At 38.4% G+C, this 21,379-nt stretch overlaps 1 protein-coding gene across 7 annotated transcripts in view; it reads left to right on the top strand.

Annotated features, from left to right (window-relative positions):
- LOC26514435 (Down syndrome cell adhesion molecule-like protein Dscam2) overlaps positions 1-21,379 on the top strand; it is a 1,172,063-nt gene that overhangs the window by 620,709 nt on the left and 529,975 nt on the right. For 6 of the 7 annotated variants that reach the window (XM_044715439.1, XM_044715441.1, XM_044715442.1 and 3 more), the window contains exon 11: positions 5,675-5,785. In XM_044715439.1, the coding sequence (XP_044571374.1) occupies positions 5,675-5,785 (111 nt within the window). The remainder of the gene's footprint in view (positions 1-5,674; positions 5,786-21,379) is intronic. The other variant, XM_044715444.1, reaches the window with a different exon arrangement.

Genomic DNA, 21,379 nt, shown 5'->3' with positions numbered 1-21,379 from the left:
GAAAATATTGTTTAACCACCTATAATAAATTCAATAAAATTATTTCGAGTTTTTCTTTAAATCCGAAATTAAAACATGGTATGATCTACTGATTTCAATAAGAAAATAAAAATCTTCCATAGAAAAATGTTTGGGGAAAAATCATAGATGACCAAAAATTAATGTAGAAAATCTGAGATTTCAACTTTGGATGCGTATTCCAAAGATATGGTAACTGCTAGATACCAATTTTTAATTTTAGTTGGTACACATACATTTCAAAAATGATATGTACTAGAAACAATGATGGTCATCACCATTACACGGCCTACATAATTCAATATATGGTAAAATTTGATAAATTTCTTCTCTTAGGTGTACCGCGGAAACTGTGGGTGATAGAACCTATGTTTGTTCTGGACTTTGGTTCAGGGGAGCCTAAAGGTTATGGAGCAGGTAAAATTATGCGTGGAGGAAAAAAAAAGTTGGAAATTGTCGGCCTGTGTTATTAATGCTATACATGAATAGACATCCAATTTTGAAAATGTACTTGACACCAACATAGAATTAAGTGAAATTGATAAATGTAAACTAAAAAACATACTGAAACATTACTCCGACAATTTTATAAATGGAATCCCAACTAAACGTGTAACCACAGGAGCATTAGAAATTCGTTTGATAGATGAGAACAAAACTGTTCAAAGGCGCCCTTATCGGCTCAGTGTAGATGAAAAGATATTAGTTAGGGAAAAAATAGACCAAATGATTAAATCCAATGTGATCCGTCCAAGCAATTCGCCATTTGCAAGTCCAATGCTATTGGTCAAAAAGAAAGATGACAGCGACAGACTGTGTATTGATTTTCGTGAGCTAAATTCAAACACAATCTCAGATAAGTACCCGTTGCCGTTGATTTCTGATCAGATAGATCGCTTGCGAGGCGGAAAATATTTTTCTACTTTAGATATGGCCAGCGGATTTTATCAAATACCAATCCATCCCAATTCCATAGAAAGAATAGCATTCGTTACCCCAGAGGGTCAGTATGAATTTCTAGTGATGCCATTTGGTCTAAAAAACGCCTCTGACAGCTCTGTCGACACCATCCACCATAGGTTCGGCATCATATTTTAGACAATTTGTTCTCAGTACGGTTCTCAGAGCAGATGAAGCCGCTCTATGAGTTGACCTCTAAACTTAAAACGTTTGATTGGAAAGAAAAGCATGAACAGATCCGAAAAAAGATTATCAAAATACTGACGTCTGACCCCGTACTGACAATCTTTGACCCTAAGCTTCAAATTGAATTGCATACAGATGCCAGTGCCGAGGGGTATGGTGCAATGCTAATACACAAGATAGATGGGAAAAGAAGGGTAATAGAATATTTTAGCAAATGCACGACAGTGTCTGAAGCTAAATATCACTCATACGAATTAGAAACTTTAGCTGTTTACAATGCAATAAAACACTTTAGACATTATTTACATGGCAGAAAATTTATTGTGTACACCGATTGCAACTCACTAAGAAAGCTGAGTTGACCCCAAGAGTACACCGTTGGTGGGGGTAATTAACAGCTTTTGATTTTAGCATCGAGTATCGGAAGGGTTGCCAAATGGCACACATGGATTTCTTATCACGCAATCCAATCCCTAAAGTGTCAACTGTCATTCGTAGAGTAGCAGAGATTCGTGTAGATCTAGCAACAATAACAAATAATTGGCTGATAGCCGAACAGCAACGAGATGATAGCATAATAAAAATCGTGAACCAACTAAATGGTGAAGATGTAGAGACCGATGTAATGAAAACATATGAAATTAGGAATGGGCTATTGTACCGCAAGATACAACGTAATGGCAAGACTCGTTGTTTGCCAGTGATTCCCAAGGCGTTTAGATGGTCTGTCATAAACCATGTACATGAGGCTATGATGCATTTAGGGTGGCAGAAAACTTTAGACAAGGTTTATGAACAATTCTGGTTTGAGCATATGTCTAAATATGTCAAGAAATTCGTTGAAATTGCATAACATGCAAATTGGCTAAGCCCCCTTCTGGAAAGGCACAAATGGAATTGCACCCTATTCCTAAGATTGATATACCTTGGCATACTATCCACGTGGATATAAGTGGCAAACTCAGTGGGAAAAACGACCTAAAGGAGTACATTATTGTACAGGTAGATGCATTCACAAAGTTTGTTCACTTATATCACACTCTTAATCTAGACTCAGAAAATTGCATTAAAGCTGTGAAGTCAGGCATATCTTTCTTTGGAGTACCCAGTCGAATTATAGCAGATCAGGGCAGGAGCTTTGCGAGTAACAAATTCCGAGAATTTTGCTCATCAAATAAAATTGAATTGCATTTAATAGCCACGGGAGCAAGCCGTGCCAATGGACAGGTGGAACGTGTAATGAGCACGTTAAAAGCTATGCTAACTGCGGTAGAAACTAGCGAACGTTCTTGGCAGGATGCATTACAAGATATCCAGTTAGCCTTAAATTGTTCTACAAATAGAGTTACCAAATCTAGTGCTTTAGAGTTGTTGATAGGGAAATAGGCTAGGCCTTTTGGTATGATGAAAATGAATGAAGAAGAGAATATAGTAAATAGAGAAAGTGCTAGAATAAAAGCTAAAGAAAATATGGAGAATAACGCACGATACGATAAAGAAAGATTTGACAAAAATAAAGCGAAAATTATTGCGTATAACCTAGGTGATCACGTTTTATTGAAAACTGAAGAGCGTCATCAAACAAAACTTGATCCAAAGTTCAAGGGTCCATTTCAAGTCGTAAAAGTATTAGGTGGAGATCGATATGAATTAAAATCATTAGTTAATAAGCGAACGTATAAATATTCACACGAGTTTCTAAGAGCGCTACCAAATAGACAGTTAATCAGCGAATTAACAGGAGAATTGCAGAATAATGATGAACCCCAAGAGGGGGTAGATCCTGCGGTTGGCACAAGTGAAGGTGCGTCTGTGTCCCAAGAGGGGAAAGAGTATGAGGATGACACAAGTGAATGTGCATCTGTGTCCCAAGGAGGGAAATGTTGATCACAGTATGGCAGCTGTCTCGCAGGGTCGAGCAGTGCTATGGCGGAGGTCTTGGTGACCTGGTGCATGTATTTGCGCGGCAAAGTTGAAAGAAGTTAAATGATGAATTTGAGTTATGTAAGATGAATTGATTAGAATTAAGAATGGTTTAAGAAAAGAAGGAAGAATGAAAAGTTTATGTTAAATGTAAGAATTTTCTATGGAAAGTAGTTTGTAGTTGTAAGAGAACGATGATGAAAAGATTCAATAAATAAATTAAATGTAAGGCTTCAAATATAAAAATCAACATAACCGAGGTTTTCTTGACTTGTTTGGCAATTTAAAAACTCAACACACAGGGACGTGTGATAGGTCAGGAAGGCCGTGTCGGGAAACAGTAGAATTCAAGGACAGAGACAAGAACAGAGTTGCCGCGAAGTTCTAAATTCGGGGAATATAGAATTCATGCGAAAGGCATAGCAGCAGAGACGATGGTAGTCTCTGCTGGTGAGTGAGGTCCGCTCACGAGTTACCAGAAGTTTAAAGGGATGAAAAGAGATGACGACAGAGGCTAAGCTTGAGAGAAGGCTAAGAGAGAGAAGGTTGAGAGAAATGATCGATGAGAGAAAATGGGTCAGTCGAGTGATGGTAACGAACGTGAGCGAAACTTGCTGTGCTGCCGCATCGATTTTATTAAGTGACAATGGAGGAAACTACTGGACATACTACAGGGACTACGGCTCTTACTACAGATATAATACATGTTTATTATATGGTTGACCGGATATGGCATAACTTTGTTTTTTTTTAAGTTAGAAGGATGGGACTTTCAGTGGGATCCACTGTGGGAAAAATTATCCGATCTGACAAATTTTGATAAGGATCGGCCGACTATATCCTATAGCTGCCATATAACTGATCCATTGGAAATGCCATAACTTTGGTGTTTTTTAAGTTGGAGGGTTTCCACACATGTTATATTTGGTCAAAATAACTTTTGTATAAAATTCAAAGGGATCGGCCGACTATATCCCGGAATGGCATAATTTTGGTTCTTTTTAAATTAGAAAGATGGGACTTGGTACATATTGCATTGGGCAAAATAATCTGATTTGCCATGTGTGGAAAGTCCCAACCTTCTAACTTAAAAAACAATTAAGTTATGGCATTTCCGACTAATCAGTTATATGGCAGCTATAGGACAAAGTCAACCGATCCCGGCCGTTCCGACTCATATACTACCTGCAACGAAAAGATGGATGTGTGCAAAGTTTCAACTCCAAACCGACAGACAGACAGACAGACGGAAAGACGGACATGCTCATATCGACTCAGGAGGTGATCCTGATCAAGAATATATATACTTTATAGGGTCGGAGGTGTCTCCTTGGAGAACGTTGAAAACAGAAACGTTTCATTCGATTGATTCGAGTTGTAAATGTAAATAAAAGGAAATAAAAACAAATTAAATGCAGGGAATTTTCTTTGAGTCCGAAAAGGCTTTATATTTATGTTTTTTTTTTTTTATTTATTTCTAAATACCCGATAACTTATAACTAATTTAAATTGGAATGCAAGAACATTATTTTGTTGATATTTTCTGAGTTAGAAAAAAACAGGCTCCTCGGCTTCTTTTATAAATTGGTTGTCCATATTTCCGTCTTTTTGCTGCAGCTCTCAGAAAGAAATGTGCCCGAATCATAAGAAACAACTCGAAAGATTCGGGTATACAAGACATTGCCAAATTTTTCATTTCACTTTTCGTTTCGTTCATTCTCTTTCATTTCGTTTGACGTCTCAAATTACCAGAGGAACACAAGCTTACACTCATACAATGTCATTTCATTTCCATCATTCCCCTCACTTCTTTCTATTCGATTCGAATGTACTCTGTTAGACGTATGTTATGAATGTAATCATGCAGACGTCTAGTAGAAACCAACAGACAGACGGACATGCTTATATTGACTCAGGAGGTTTTCCTGATCAAGAATATATACACTTTATAGGTGTCTCCTTTACTGCGATGCACACTTTTGACCAAAATTATAATACCCTCTGCAAGGGTATAATGATGGGAGATTCTACGGATTCCATTTTGAACTGCCAAATTTTCAAAGGATCGGTTAACGATTCGATGACTATATTTTGTAACTGATCGATCGGAAATGGCACTACTTTGCTATTTTTAAAGATACTTGGGGCTGTTTCCAAAATTGAAAAATTGATTTGATGGTGAAACCCTCATAAGGATCGGCCAAGTATATACGATTCGATATATATAAATAATATATGATGCTATATAACTGCAAGGGTATATTTACTTCGGCTCCTTCCGAAGTTAGCTTTCTTTTCTTGTTTTTAATAAATCGATGAATAATTGCGATCGCCTATAAAAATGACTCTAAGGATGTACATCCGTCTTCCGACCAAAAAGACGGAACCAGCGCGTGAAACTGCCTCGCAGTTACACTTTTATAGGCTCATGGTGGCGTTTATTTTATTGAATAGTTACTAATCGTTAAAAGCAACCCGCTTTCGACTTTCACACTAAGTTAAAAATTGTTTGTTTATCAATGGTATAATTTTTAGAAGTAATTTCGTATAGAATAAAATATACAAATATTATTTTTACGTTATCTAGGTTTACCTTATATTCGACCAATGTCAATTCTATCTGCCGTTGCTGGAAAATCATTTTCACTTAGGTGTCCGATAGCTGGATTCCCCATTGAATCAGTGAGTATAGAGAAAGGTAAGCTCAATTCAAAACATAATGGATATTTTTTAAGAAGCCCAACAGCGGGACTGTGTAGGTTTTAATAGTTTACGTCATGGTAATATATCTGTTAAGTTACCGATATTTTTCCGTAGTTAGAAGTAATATTTGAAGTTTCCTTGTAATAAAGAGCCACATTCAGATCGACAAAAATAATTTACATCAACGTATGTTTTTTATGTAAGCCAAATATAAACTGCGTTTCACTAGATTAGCGCCCCCCTTGGTGTTCGCGTTTGATGTGAAATATTATCAAAACTATTAAAGATTGAACTGTACAATTATTTTCCAATACAATTCGATTAATTCTAACATATTTATATTCGATAAAATAAAAAACATTTTAGAACGCAGTTGGTATTTGCAAAGATTTTTATTAAATTAAAAACTAAGGTTTTTTTGGAAGAAAAAACTGCGTCATCACGATAGCGCCAGCTACATTAACTTTTTTTCGATGAATTTCTTACAAAATATTATCTTCAACAATTTTATGATTAAGTTTAAGCATTTTTAAGGAAAATTAATAATGAGTTGTCCCTCCCTTGTTTACAAGGACTTCGCAAACTCGATTGGGGGGAGAGTCATATAAGTTTTTGATAAAGTCTATAGTGATATGGATATAGTTATTGTTGACCAGGCCTGTTTTATATTGTGAATTTGTAACGAATAGTCGCAGTGCTGAGGTGGCATCGTTGGAGATATCGGATGAGAGAAAGGGTTGCATGCGGTGTCCGGCCAGATCTCGTCGGCTAATGGGCGGGTTCTGAAACACCCCCTTCTCTCCCCTGTATGCTGCCTCGGGAATCATAAATTATTTCAATATTGATGCGTGCGCGATCTCACTAACCATGTAGGTCAAAAGAACTCCACTGCAAAGTCCGCGTACGGAAGTGGGCCATATTCGATTCTCATTCTCATTTCTATTCAAGGCAATACTGTGGTTGACTATCTAACTGGTGAAGCCTCTTGGGCCGGAATTCGAAGAACTCAAAAAAGTATTGATCGGAGAATTCCGCATCACTTCAGCTGGCTTGGCATGGGTTAAAGATTACTCACTTTTTATATCCGCGACGAGCCGTTGAAGCGCTTCCACTGCTCGAGGCTGGAAAAGAAAATATACATATCGGGAGGATTCTCGCCTGTCCTGTCAACAAAGCCAACATAAAACACTCAGCCAGCAACAGTGCTCCATTCGCTCCGCCTCTGAGACTCGCTCTACTTCTTCTGGCCGAACGCCACAGCTCTCTGCCTCCTCTGCACACGTCGCTCAAATCATGCCTCGCTGCCACTAAGGATCTAGCTTGTACGCCAAGACCCTTGACATAATGAATCGAAAAAATCTACGTCAGGCTCACACGACTATGACCTAACCTCATGACTCACCTCGCTTCTGCGATCCGCGACCTGCCTCAACTTAACTCCGCGTACGCCGGCAAATGGCCGCTTGTGGCCTTTTGATTAATGCCGGTTCTGCGTCAGCTCCTCAAACACTATGATCCCTCAGCGGGTTAACCTTCGCTGAAGCATTTTGAATTTCTCGTTGCCTTTCACTAATCGGCCGATCTTTCCCACTCAGTGGTTAAAAAGCCAAAAAACCTATTATCAGCTGTTTTCTTACCTACGCTTTAAGCTTGTTGCAAGATCGTCAGTAGGGCTGCCACGTAGGCTGCTTCACCGCATCCCCCGGGTTGCCACCTTAGTCGACCTATCGCCGACGTTACAATTTAAATCCTCCTTGGTAGCCTTGGTTGCCATAATAGGATATGGCTCCCCATACCATTACTCCTCCAACCCGGCTATGTAAGCGATGCTCTTCCTTGCGAAAATCGTGGAAATAATAATTATATCCGTGAGGACCCTCTAGGTTAATTTTTTTCGTCTACAAACACGACGTTATGCCTCTTCTTGGACCATGTCATATGCGTTCCAGCAAACTTGGCACTTGGTTAAGAGGTGGCTTTTTTTTTTAGTTTTAGCTTCTTTAAATGGTCAGCTTTCTTGATCACCCTTAAAACAGTCGATTTGCTTGCCTTAACATCAGTTTTTTCTAATATTTTGGCGGTCGAGTCGTGGGAGTTGGACGCCTCTCAGAGTATAGCCCTGTGATCTGCTGAACTAATAACACTGTTATTACCTCCTTTGTAATTTTTTCCATAGCTTTCCTTATTTTGAAGAAAATTTGCAATAGTTTTGTGATGTCTTTCCGTTTTTTTCGGCGATTTTGTGAAGAGAAAGTCCAAATTCATTGAACGCTTCGATTTTTCCTCCGAAGATAAGATTGTTCCTCTGCCCATATTGTAAGTCAAATTAAAGAAAAATGTTTTATTTAACAAAGTAGATTAAAAATGTAACGGTGAATCTTACATGCTTAATATTACTCTGAATGAAAGAGATACCGTTTATTTACATATTGCCAAACAAATTACCAATTTAAGATCAATATAAAAAGGAATAGGAGAATTCAAAGAGAAGAGTAACAGGGGGCGCTAACCTGGTGACGCGCAGTGTATGATGGGTTAACGATCGAGCGAAGAAATAAAATGAGGGCGCGGCTTAATGCTTGATAATGCGAAGCAACCGAGAGATAGCGCAGGAGAGAGGGACAACGGGACTATGCGTGACTTAACGGGCGACGCTAGCAACGGTAGTACCAAGTGACGTCACGGGCGGTTTGGGGTCGATAAACAATTGCCGAACATATTGACAACCTGATTCACCCAGCTCATTTTGGCTCCAACGAAATTATTGGCGTCGAGGCTTGTTTCTGATAGAAATGAACCTCCTAAGCGTATATAATAACGTTAGGTAGATCCTCCACCAGCTCCACGTGGACGGCCTTCGTTATGAAACAGATGAAAACGCTGATGTAACATTTTATGAGAGCCTTGATAACCTTCCACTCACTCTTTCGGACGATCGCTTATCACATAGATTTAATATATAAAAAAATGTTCTTCCCCAATAGGCCACTGCCTTATCAATTATAATAACTAAGGTCAGTTTCCTAATAGGGTCAGACTCCACGAGATAAGAAGACAGCTGAAGTGGTCGCAGTGGACCCAACAAATCGAACCCTAAGTTTCGTCATGATGCGACAAGAAATATTTTCAATCCAAGCAGCTCTGGCTGAATAGCATATGACCAAAATCCAGATACTTCCTTAATCAAGATACTTCCTGAATAGGCTCCGCTTTTCAATCGAACGAACTTTTGAGCAAAATTATCCTTGCAATCGGTACTTCCTTCGACTACTTCTCAATCGGAGTGTTGCAGTTCTCCACTTCCTAGAACTGAAAAAGTTGATCGAGCCGCTCACCCATAGTACCTTGGAGCTGACTATCCGCGACCGCTCAGCTACGATAAACTTTTTATATTACCTCCCTTGTAATAGGCTTATATGACCTCCGCGTTCACAGACAACCCATCCGAGCCGGTTTTTCAGGATTGAATGAGACTAATAAATTTGCGCCACACAAAGCAGCTCTAAGAATAATGTAGCTTCAATTAGCGAATCATCTTGCTGACGATCGTGAAAATGAGGATCCGTTAATTTTATATTAGGCTGGAATTTTCCAAGAACTGACACATTAATTATGATGCATCTGCTGCTGCTTAGCCCATGCTAGACATGCGATATGCGAATTAAATTTATCTAAGAGCTTTCGTTGGCATGTCGCCAATGCACTTTCTATAGCCTCCAGCTACAGTATCTCATTTAAATGAGCTTGAAAAATCAGCCGTCAGCTCCAAAGAACGCAAAGTCTCTAAGGACACACCTCACAAAGGACAATTACACTTGGGCTCAGAAAAGTTTTCTTTCAGGAGAGGCGGACTCCAAAAATGTATTTACTTTACTACGCAACTGCTATATGACGAGTATGTTGTTATTTATTGAATGTAACAATCAACTGTTATTTATACAATTACTAAAATTAATTATAATTAAGAGTTAAACAAATTATTCTAATAGAAAAACAATCAATTTAGATTTTATTACATCTAGGGATAATTCAAGCGAAAATATATGTGACAACAGGTTATAATTTTTACAGATAACGCGAAAAGGATCATGATCCGCAAAATTAGATCTGCAAATTGGTAACCAAAGGGGTCGGAAGGACCTGGTTGACCTGTTTGGAACAGAGAAAAGTATTTTTTCGGGTAAAAGTTTCGAGTCAACTTGATCAAGAATAATTTTATGAAGGAGCAAGGCCCCAGCACAAGTACGACGTACCTGCAATGGTGGCAGGTCTAATAACTTTAGCCGACAACGATATGGTGGAAGAAGATCATCTGAATCCCAGTTTAAATATTTTAAGGCAAATAAAAGAAACTGCTTTTGCACTGATTCAATACTTCTTTGATGAACCATATACTGCGGACTCCAAACGCATGAACAGTATTCCAGGATCGGTCGAACCAAAGAGATATACAACGTTTTTGTGGTGAAGGGATCATCAAACTCTTTTGACCAGCGCTTGATAAAAGCTAGTACTCCTCTGGCTTTATTAACTATTACAGAAATATGTTCATTAAGCGACAGCTTGTGATCGAAAAGAACTCCAAGATCATTCATTAAGGAAACACAATCTAAAAAGTGAATCCCAATGATTAAACGTCATAACCTTGCACTTTGAGCAGTTTAGTGCGGGAAGATTATTAGAGCACCACAAGAATACTTCATAAAGGTAAAATTGCATAGGTCTATGAAGGAAGTGGTCAGAGAAAGAAAAGCAGAGCTTGACATCATCAGCATACATAAGTGTAAATGCATAGCTTCTACTAGGTAAGTCGTTAACAAAGAGGATAAACAGAAGAGGTCCTAAGTGACTGCTTTGCGGAACACCAGATGTTATTTTTATAACATGAGATGTGATGTTCTTGAACAAAACCCGCTTCCCGCTGCGAACGATTCGATAGATATGAAGTCATCCACTGTATGATATTAGGAGGAAAACCCATAAGATAAAGTTTCCGGAGAAGAAGACGATGATTAACAGAATCGAAAGCTTTGCTAAAATCGGTGTAAACTACATCGGTTTGCATTCGTTTTAGATAACCCTTGTGGACGATCGAAGTGAATTCTAGCAGATTGGTTGTTGTAGAACGATATTTGACAAAACCATGCTGGGAGGAGGAAATTATGCTTTTGCAATGATGTTGCAGTTGCAATGTAACCAATTTCTCCAGCAGCTCGGGACATTATCAGGACCAGCAGAAAATGAGATGTCCAAGGTTGAAAGAGCATTAAAAACATCGCGATGATTAAATTTAGACAAGTAAATATGGTTGGATTTACGTTTCATATTGACAAACGAATAGAAGGAGCTCAGATCATTTCGGAAGTTTGCCTTACAATTCACGATGTAACGCTTATAAAGGTTGATTATTAAGAATAATAAACTGGTTGCGAATGTAAAGAAAGTTTTTCTGATGAAACAAAGATCCAGACTTAAGAAATATTTTGTAAGCTCTAGATTTCCTGTTCTTACGACGAGATAGGTGTTTATTAAACCATGGCGGTTTAGTTGATGAAGACGATGAAACTACAGGGACAAATTTGTCCAAGGCGTTATGGATTACATCATAGTAGCAGCATCAATAGAGTTAAAAGATGAAAGATATTTCCAGTCAAATCCAGGTAAATGATTGCGAAGAGCATTGTAATCCGCTTTTCGAAAACATAAACCAGATGAGCCTTATAGTTAGCAAGTATATTAGGGACATCAATTAATACCGAAACCAATAGTGTAGGATGGTTTACGTCCTCAGGAAGCGATAGCGGTGAAGACCGATTTACAGTCACAGAGGATATCTTATTACAGAAAATAAGGCCTAGAGATCTGCTAAGTGTGTTAAGGATGGGGTTAATTTGGAAAAGAACAATTTCAATTAATGCATCAATAAAGTCGTTTTGACAACTGGCATGCACGGAATTGTCATCTTCACACGGGATCCAGGAGATTTTGGAAAGGTTGAAATCACCCAATATTAGGACAAAATCGGAGTCACTGACTAATGATAGAACGAAATTAATAGCCTCGATGTGATGTAATTATACAGTATCCTCAACCGAAGGAGGTATATAGGAACAGGTCATGAAAATATGAGTCGGTCCAACAGCTATTTTTAAAGTGATAAACTCGATTCCAAACTGATTCGGGAAAGAGATTGATTCAGCTGAGAATTTATTATTAACAGCAATGAGGACACCACCACCGAAAGATGGTCTATCCATTCGAAACACAGTGTACTTTGAAACAAAAATTTCATAATCAGAGACAGAGGAATTAAGCCAGGTTTCAGTAAGTGCAATAGCATCAAAATCAAAAGAAGCACTCTTAGTAAAAAATTGACTCAATTTACCCAGAATACTTCGAACGTTTTGGTAGCAACAAGAAAATACCTTATTACTCAGTTTTTTGGAGCTGAATCGACATAGTTGGGATTTAGAGGATCTTTGGCTAAAAAGTCATGAATAATACTTTGCTCAGGGCAGGCTGACGGATCAAGTGCTTTTTCAAAGTAGGATTCAGGAATTACAATTTTGAAAGAGGATGTTTAAAATTAAACTTAAAGACCGCTAATTCATTAGGAGCCACCTTAAGATGGTTTAAGAGGTGACTCCTGACATCATCCACAGTGGCGTCCGGCATGAGGCGGGATGCAAATAAAGCTTTACGAGGTGCAACAGCTCTAAGCGAAAGCCCAGAGAATCTTAACACAGGCGCCACACCAGTGAGAACACCCGGCGCTTAAAGCGGCGTTCGAATGCCTAGATGGACTTTAGAACACCGGCGATTTGGGGGGCATTTCACTCCCGGGTAATATGCACGCACTTTTTGAGAGCTAAGATCTGCTCTCAATCTAAGCTACTTATTAGTTTACTTGTTAAAACAAAACTTCAGGTACTTGCTGTACCTTTCCTATGGAGGGTCAGATTGAAAAGAAATCCACAAAGGATATCAAGGCTGCTCGACAAGTTATATCCATTTTTTTATACTTATACTCTGCAGCTTTGGATAATACATGCTATCGATAGTCTGCATACGAATTTTGACTCCCTGTGGGTGATTCGTAACCCCCATATCCCCCGCTTGATGGCGTATTCCTAAATCCATTTTTTTCAAACCTGGTCCACAGCCCCTTTGGATCAGTTGGATTTTTATGGTGTGAAGTCTTACTTTCTCGTCTTACTTTCCAATGCGAAGTCCAGGGTGCGCGCCTTTTTTCTAAGAGGGTCCTGCTGATGATAGCGTCTACATATTGTAGGCTGTCTTTGTGTTTGCCTGTTTTATGAATTGGGACTATTGTACTAATTTTAAAAGACTAAGGGATGAAAGAATATAGGATTAAGTTGAAAGAATTTAACTGATTGAGTTTTTATTGATGTCTTGGTTGCAATGAATGTGTGTTGATTTGTAAATTCCACAAAACTGTCTGATGTTATTTCAGATCAATTCCGCTTTGGTATGGCCTAAAATTGTGTACCAATAATTCTTACTGAGGCGAATTTCCCCTCCGAATTAGGCGTTAGATTTTTATATTGTATCAGATTTTATTGATTTTTTGGAGGCTGAAATTGGGAAATACTAATCTCTATTTAGTAAGCTCTATTTAGTATTATTTTATTTTTGTTATATATTGTTATATATATATACTGTGTTATATGTTTGTGTTCATTGAAATCCGGATTGGGTAGGGAGACAGTTTGTAAGATTTTAAAATTTTTTCCAATTTGCTTTTTTGGTTATAAACTGTCTTAGGATTGTTATAGGGAAGTGGACTACCCAGGAGCGAGTCCATTATTTTAAATTCAGAGTGAATTTTAAGGCTGGGTGAGCATAAGGCAAGATTGATGTGGGTGTAAGAGATGTGTGTGGAGAAATGGGTTGGTTGGCCGTTGTTTAATATTATATAATTTTTTTTAGAATGTATTCCTTGCGAATCTTACCCCTTCGATTGCTCTTAGGGGCCCCAGAGAGTATTCCAACCATTAAAATCACCAATAATCAGCGAAGGTGCTGGCGACGTGCTGACTTCTTAAGAAGGTGCAATATAGGCGGATACAATGGTAAATTTTAGCTTGGAGTGGATTTCTAACGCATCTAAAATTTGTCCTACCGGAATGGGTTTGTGTTATATGGTTTGTGTTTGTGCTATGTGACATATTTGTGGATCAGTAAGGCGACACCACCTTTTGCTATAATTGAAGTGGTATTGTAGATTTTTTAATTTAAAGGCATGGGAAATTGTTGGGAAAATGTTACGTATGTTACCTTAAGGGAGATATCTTTGGGTTTGTGTAGTTTCATAAGGATTAGCAGTTCGTTGTTATTGTTTTTGTAGCCATTGATGTTTAATTGTAATATATTATGTGTCATGTTTGATGATTTATGTTTGTTTATAATTTTTCTTTACTTTAGTATTTAGTTAATTCTGCAATATTTTAAGTTTTGATCTAGTTATAATTGTGCTGTTTGATTTTTATTTATTGATAACTTAAAAGTTTTGTAATCCTGGTACGTATATTTATTTTACTGTTTGTCCTGTCAATACCGGTATTTTCAATACTGGAGTCCGTTAGCATAATTTCGTCTTCCATGTCAACGTATCCTATGACGGGTCTACCAGTGTCTTCTGATGATAGTGGTTTGTGAGAGGTTGATGCCATTGTCGATATATTCTGTGTCAATCTACCATATGTGGTTGGGGTGTGGTGTGTTGCATTCGGCTCTCCTGTAAAGTTCTTCATAATTTTTCATACGGCTGGCACTTTCTGGGTTTTTGGGTTTTCAAGAATCTCATCCTCATCATTCCTCGCAAGTCGTTTGAGTATATTATACCCTTTGAGTAGTTTAGAATTCTGTGCTCTGAGACTGCTACTGGTATATGCAATATGTTTGTAAGTTTTGGGATTTTTTTGGCTTGTCTAATATCACAGGCCAACAGCAAAAAATCTCCACCCATAATTTTACCTGCTGCATATCCTTTAGGCGCCCCTGAACCAAAGTCCAGAACAAACATAGATTCTATCACCCACAGTTTCCGCGGTACACCTAAGAGAAGAAATTGATCAAATTTTACCACATATTGAATTATGTAGGCCGTGTAATGGCGATGACCATCATTGTTTCTAGTACATATCATTTTTAAAATGTATGTGTACCAACAAAAATTAAAAAATGGTATCTGGTAGTTACCATATCTTTGGAATACTCATCCAAAGTGGAAATCTCTGATTTTCTACATGAATTTTTGGTCTTCTATGATTTTTCTCCAAACATTTTTCTATGGAAGATTTTTATTTCATTTTTGAAATCAGTAGATCATACCATGATTTAATTTTGAATTTAAGGGAAAACTCGAAATAATTTTATTGAATTTATTATAGGGGGTTAAACAATATTTTCGTCAATTAAATTGGAGTTTTTAATCTCATATCTTCAAAAAGTCATGGCTGGTGGATCACGAGTTGTTCATTTTAAGTTTCTTGTATAGGCGAGGAGATTGTCACTGCAGGAGCACTAACTGATAACCAATCTGTTTATAGAACTGTTTGTACGTTAGAATGTTTGTTCCTTAAGTCTGCCTCGCTTAGAAGTTTCATTTGAGAGATAAACACGACTGATCGGATAGACTGCCAAACGTAAAATGTATTCAAAGATAAACCCCAACTCAAGTTGAAATCTTTTGTTGTTCCTTTGTTACAAAATAAACATAAGTGAATGAACTTTTGAAGTGACTTAGTAGGTATTGTTTATTGGGTCGAGTATATCACAAAACCATGTTTGAAATACTTATAACACCCTCAAAATCTTGATTTATGGTTAAAAAACCGTTTTTCGGAACTTTTTTGAGTTTAAAAATTCCTGAACGCGTTTTTGTCAACCGATTTCAAAATTTTCGGTGTTTTTTAATAGTTGAAATAGTTGAGTTGTAGCTTTTGAAAGAAAATATATCTTCGATTTTGGTAAGCAAAAAGGACAATTTTATTCGTGTTTTTCGGATTTTGATGCAGTTTTTCGGTACACCTTACAAAAATTCTGTCATCCATACCACAATCAATGTTGTCATTAATTCTGAATAAAACGAGACAAATTTCATCACAAAATAATACAAATTGTTGAAGTTATAACGCTTTTCCCAAAAAAAGGCAATTCAACCTTGCGTGCGCTCCGGAGTAACAAAGTCGAAAAAAACGCGTTTAGGAATTTTTAAGCGCAAAAAAGTCCCGAAAAACGTTTTTTTTACCATAAATCAAGATTTTGAGGGTGTTACAAATATTTCAAACATGGTTTTGTGATATACTCGACCCAATAAACAATTCCTACTATGTCACTTCAAAAGTTCAGAATCACTGTTACACTGGGTAATTTGTTTGTCTTTGTCCATGGACCAAAAATTATAACCCAAGATGTATTATACCTTAGGATTAAGCCAATATTTAAAAATGAGTTACAATATAAGAAGGACAAGATAATCTTTATTTTATCATTTTTATTTGTGATAAAAAAAATAATCACTATTTCAAGAGTTATTTTTAGAACTCGTTGATTTATCGATCAACAAATAAAAATTATAAAATGGTCTAAAATGACCATTTTCCGGACAGATCCGACGATCTGTCTAAAACTTATCCTTTGTTTGTATTGTGTTGATAGAATCATCTTCGACTTATATAGTATAATGTAGTTTTCATTAATTGGATAGCATTTTAAAAAAATATTCTTGTACATTTTTAATAAGAAATTAAGGAAGTTAATACGTAGACGAATCGAAAAAATTGATTTGCTACTTTGCACTTCCAAGAAGTCAAAGCAGAACGGTCCGAAATTAGACCCCATCGTTCCTATTGCAAATATATGATTCAATTGTACAATTTGCACAAAACAGGCGTGCAGACGGACGTGCTATATTTCGTCTTGATGAAGAACATATGTGCTTTAAAGGGTCGGAGATGATTTGTTCAATCATTCTGGACATCTTAATATTTTCCTGCATTGTAACGCCATCAAACGTTTTCAGTAGCTCCGATCAAAAAAAACCGGTGCTGTTTGATATTTATATTTAATTTGGGTCAGACTTAACCCAAACATTCAGCGGCAATTACTACTTTCAAACACACAAGTTTAACATTGTTATAACATGGTGAGAGGCCAGGAGGGGGTCACCCACAAATGCATAGATGAGGCTGTGCGGAGAAGCTACCAAGGCGTATGCCCTACAAATAATGACAAAACGCATGGGAAACTGGGAGAAACAGACAGAAAAGAATATATACTAGTAAAAAGTCGCTACTGCTAAACCATTTGTAAACATATTGAACTATACTAAACTATTCCCTTTGTATGTGTATGCTTGTCCCAACATCCTCCATCTCTTGAAAAATGGGATAGAAAAAACAACAGATAAGAAGGAAACTCTCTGCCACGCATCAAGACGGTTTAAATTGAGAAAAATTTCTCTGGTTCAATGAACGTTAAAGGGGGCTACTATTTAGAAAATAGGCCGGAGTCAGCACATTCAGGTCAAATGAATTTTTTGAAAGGATATAGCAGGAATTAGTTTAACGGTTGAAGCTATATGGTATAACAAGGTCCGCCATTCCTAGAAGCCGTGGCCAATTGGCAACTGACCAATTGGCGATATAAGTTTATTTGTCTTTTATGGTTAAAATGAGGATAGCGTGGGGGAATGAACTGTCACTCGATAGGAAAATCTCCTAAAGGCTAAAGAACCGTCGCTTCAACTTAATGATTTAACATCCACAAAAATGGTAAAGTTTTTGAAAACAAACAGCTTGAGTCCCTGACTAAGGCGAAATAGATCGACTTTAATCTGAATCTGAGATAGGCCTTGTCTTGTTCTAGTAGCCGCGGCTTAGTGCGAAAACACTGTATGCTTTTATTACAAATTCTTGTAACAAAATAGAGTATTTTGGGAGAGTGTTTTTTGCTATAAGCGCCCGACGACCAGAAAAAAAACAGATCTGGGATATTACTTATTAAAATTTAAAATCACATTCAAGCATATAATTTAAAAAATTGGCTAAGTTCTTTGCAGACTTTGGAGTATGTGTAGAAGATCATAAAATGCTAAACTCAACAAAAGGATTTTTTTCAAACGTCCTACGTGACATTAGGCAGTACGAAATTTTACAAGAGCTCAAATCGCAACAAGTCGTAGAGGTACGAAAAATTCTTTTCTAAAAGCTTTCCCTTTAAGAAACTGGACTAATATTATAAATCTTTTCTACTATCAATCTACTTGAAAAGATGTTGGTCGGATCCGAATTCATTAATATCTGAGCAGAAAATCTACCCTTATATTCCTCTGCTTAGGGGTGCTTTAATTTCCTGAAATTCGAAAACACGTTAGCTTATTGCAAAAGCCCCAAAATAAAAAAGAAATCTACTCAACCCGTGTTGAGCAGTGCTACCCGAGTGTATGCCTCGCGTACATGTATCGTGGGTTGCCAGCTTGCAGAACGATGCGTAAGTTGTTAGTTCGCAATCGGTGACAGCTACGACGTCATTGTTGCATTCAGCTACTATGTTTTAGTTGCTGGATGGTGTGTAGGTGTGATACAGGAAAAATTGTGAACTTCTTACAAGTAGTTTTAACATTATCGTTCTAAAACACCTTAATGGTAGACGCCTCTATTAAACTAATATTGGGGACTTATGTGGGGTGATCAATCAATACAGTATTTAAATCATTGTAATTAAAATTAGCTGTGTTTATAATGTTGGCTTTAGCTAATTTATACAATTTTGAGTCTCGTTATTAATATTCTATGTCTGGCCAAAATGATACTTCTGGTACAAGTGTGGAGTGTCAACCATATTATTTTGTGTTGCCCTGAAAATTTTGTTAACTGCATCTGTTAATCAATAAATTTGGCGTTATAATTCGGACGTTTTTAACATTGCGAAGTCGACGGCATAATGGGTGCTCGCTATTAGTTTAAGTACAGTGCCAAAAATTCTAGACTCCTAGCAATCCTATGATGTACCTTCAATACGAACAATAAGCTTCTTAAATGGTCGGTGTCGACGGCCACTATGCGTAAAGTGGGTTAATTGTCATAATGTATAAGATGCGTGTAAATAAAGTAAAGAACTTGAGAGGAGCTTTATCTAAGGTTATCCTCATGGGACACCCTCTCTCTAAGGACAGGCGTTACCATATTTCCATATTTTCCATATTTCCGAAAACGTAGCTATTTTTTGAGGTATACTCTTTCTCGTACCTCACAAATTCGGTTTTGTCTAGTAAGGTTTCACATATCTAGATTAGCCTGTTGAGCTGCTGTGTATAGAGAGTCCATTAACAATGTCAATGTCATATTGATTTTTTAATAATGAGGTTATGGTCTCTGAGTTGAAGGATGTCTTATTATCGCAGTATATCGTTTTAATGTTTGGCAACAAGTTTATTGCAATATGGGGCTGCGTAGGGCTCTTAACACTCTTTCGTTTGATGCATATTTAAGCTCGCAGTCTTCCAATATGCGAGATATCATCGTGATTGGTCTGCCTTTTTGGTACAGTACCGCACCGATACCACTTTAAAACCCAAACCAAGTTGAATTGAAGAGGGCTTTGAAAATTTTAATTATACCAGTTCCCAAAATGGATTTATAAATATAGGAGCTCTAAAACCGTATAAAAACTTTTGATTCGTAAAAAAAGGATTTGAACGGTTTATTTTGAAGATTATGTCTCGAGCAAAGAGTGGAGGTTGAAAGGCTGTGTAGCTATTGTCAAAAAGACATGTACAGATGCTCTATATTTTCATTGTGCCAATCACAACCTAAATCCACCTAAAACTGGAATTCATTTGCTTGACGCAAAAACAGATGAAGTACAACCAAACAGCTTGCTTGCTTCAACAGCGCAATTCATTGTTGCATTGGTAATGTAAAATAATCATAATATGCTTAACTGCAGCTGTTATTAACAGCATGTATTCTTCTCTGTTTTGTATCCCAGTTTCGCATGCGCTTTATTGTTATTTGTAGCGTATGCGCTTTGGGTAGCTTTGGTAGAGCGTTTGTTGTGATTTAGAGTTGATTGTAGCAGCATAGATTAGGGTTAAATTGAACCCAAATTAAAATATTGAAAATCTGATTTAAAACGTGTCTAATTATTTGGCTGCTATTAAAAACTATTAATAACATAATAGTAACCTGAGCCAGAATTTATAAAAAGAATTGTAACGAACTGTTTTTGCTAATATTTGCTCGCAACAAATGCCGCGGCTAGCTTACAGAGTTTGGGGGAACGTTCCACCGAATTTATATATTCGACGTGATTGCCCGAGCCCAAAAATAACACAGGGTGCTTCGTTTAAATAAATGTCCCCTTTATTGCGATAAAGTTACAAAAGGGTGAATCTCACCGGCTGCTTGGCTCCGATCCTGCTCCGATCCCCGCTCCGATCCCCGCTCCGATCCCCGCTCCGGGTTGGTGCCAATATACACGCCCTCCCAAAGCTTACGCCCAGCAGCACGTGTGGTCTTGGTGCCTGGTGCAGAAACGACTCACGGTTCCCTCCGTTTGGACTCACGTGCTCCAGCTGCGGGGCCTGTGCTGTTGTTGTCGTCGCAGCTCTTCTGTCGTCGCTGCTCCCTCGTCGCCACCGCTGCTCCCTCGACGTCGCCGCTCCTGCCGCTGCTCCTATCGCTGCTCCTGGTGCTGCTGCCGTCGCTGATCCTGTCGCTGCTTCTCCTCTACGGGTGCCGTGGACCTTCGGTATCCTTGGCTCACTGAGAATGCCCTTTCGCCGTGGCGATACCTAATACCTAATCCCTGTTAGCAGACCGATAGGCTCACCTTCCAGAGATACGCCGGGCAGGATACGCTTCTCGGTGCCTGGCGGCCGGATCAGGGCACGAAGGGCCTATCTACCCCGCAGGGCACGGCCTCACTCGCCTCCAAACACCTGCGTGCATACGATCCGCAGGATCTATGGTAGATCAGAGGTTTTGGCGTTGCGTCTCCTTTAACTCTAGGTGATACGCTGTGCATACGCGCAGCGCCTGGATCAGGATTCTATTGACTTTCCCGGGATGTACCTGCTTGGTTTCGCTGTTGTGCTTGAGTTCCCGAGCTGGCTACCCCTCGCTTTATAGGATCAAACCCGGTCGTAACGCCAGGCCGATCCGTCGCTATTGCTATGACACCAGGATACCTGTCGTGTCCGGGAATAACCCAACCCGACTCGTTTTACCCTTGGGCTTCAGTTCCGCCGCGGATCCTTGATCCTTTTCCCACTTGCGCCTGATTTCTACTGTTTGGCTAATTCGCAAACCGCCGCGGGACTTACCCACAAAGGTTCCTTAAGCTACTGATCGCAGATCCATGCGCACTCGCTTTAAATCCCGAACTTGAGACTGTTGGACTTACCCTTCAGTCCATACTCCTAATTCCTCAAAGGAAACTTTCCCGCTTGAATGCCAGACTTACCCACGGGGGATCTTTCACTCAACTCTTCCAGCTTCCCCAGAAGACTCGGTCCCGATTTGCTCCAGAGGCCCTCCTTATATAGGGCCTGAGGCGCCCG

Source organism: Drosophila ananassae, chromosome 3L (genome assembly GCF_017639315.1).
Source record: "Drosophila ananassae strain 14024-0371.13 chromosome 3L, ASM1763931v2, whole genome shotgun sequence".
Taxonomy (NCBI): Eukaryota; Metazoa; Arthropoda; class Insecta; order Diptera; family Drosophilidae; genus Drosophila; species Drosophila ananassae.
The sequence above is the reverse complement of the archived record's forward strand: the minus strand, read 5'-3'. Positions and strand labels throughout refer to the sequence as shown.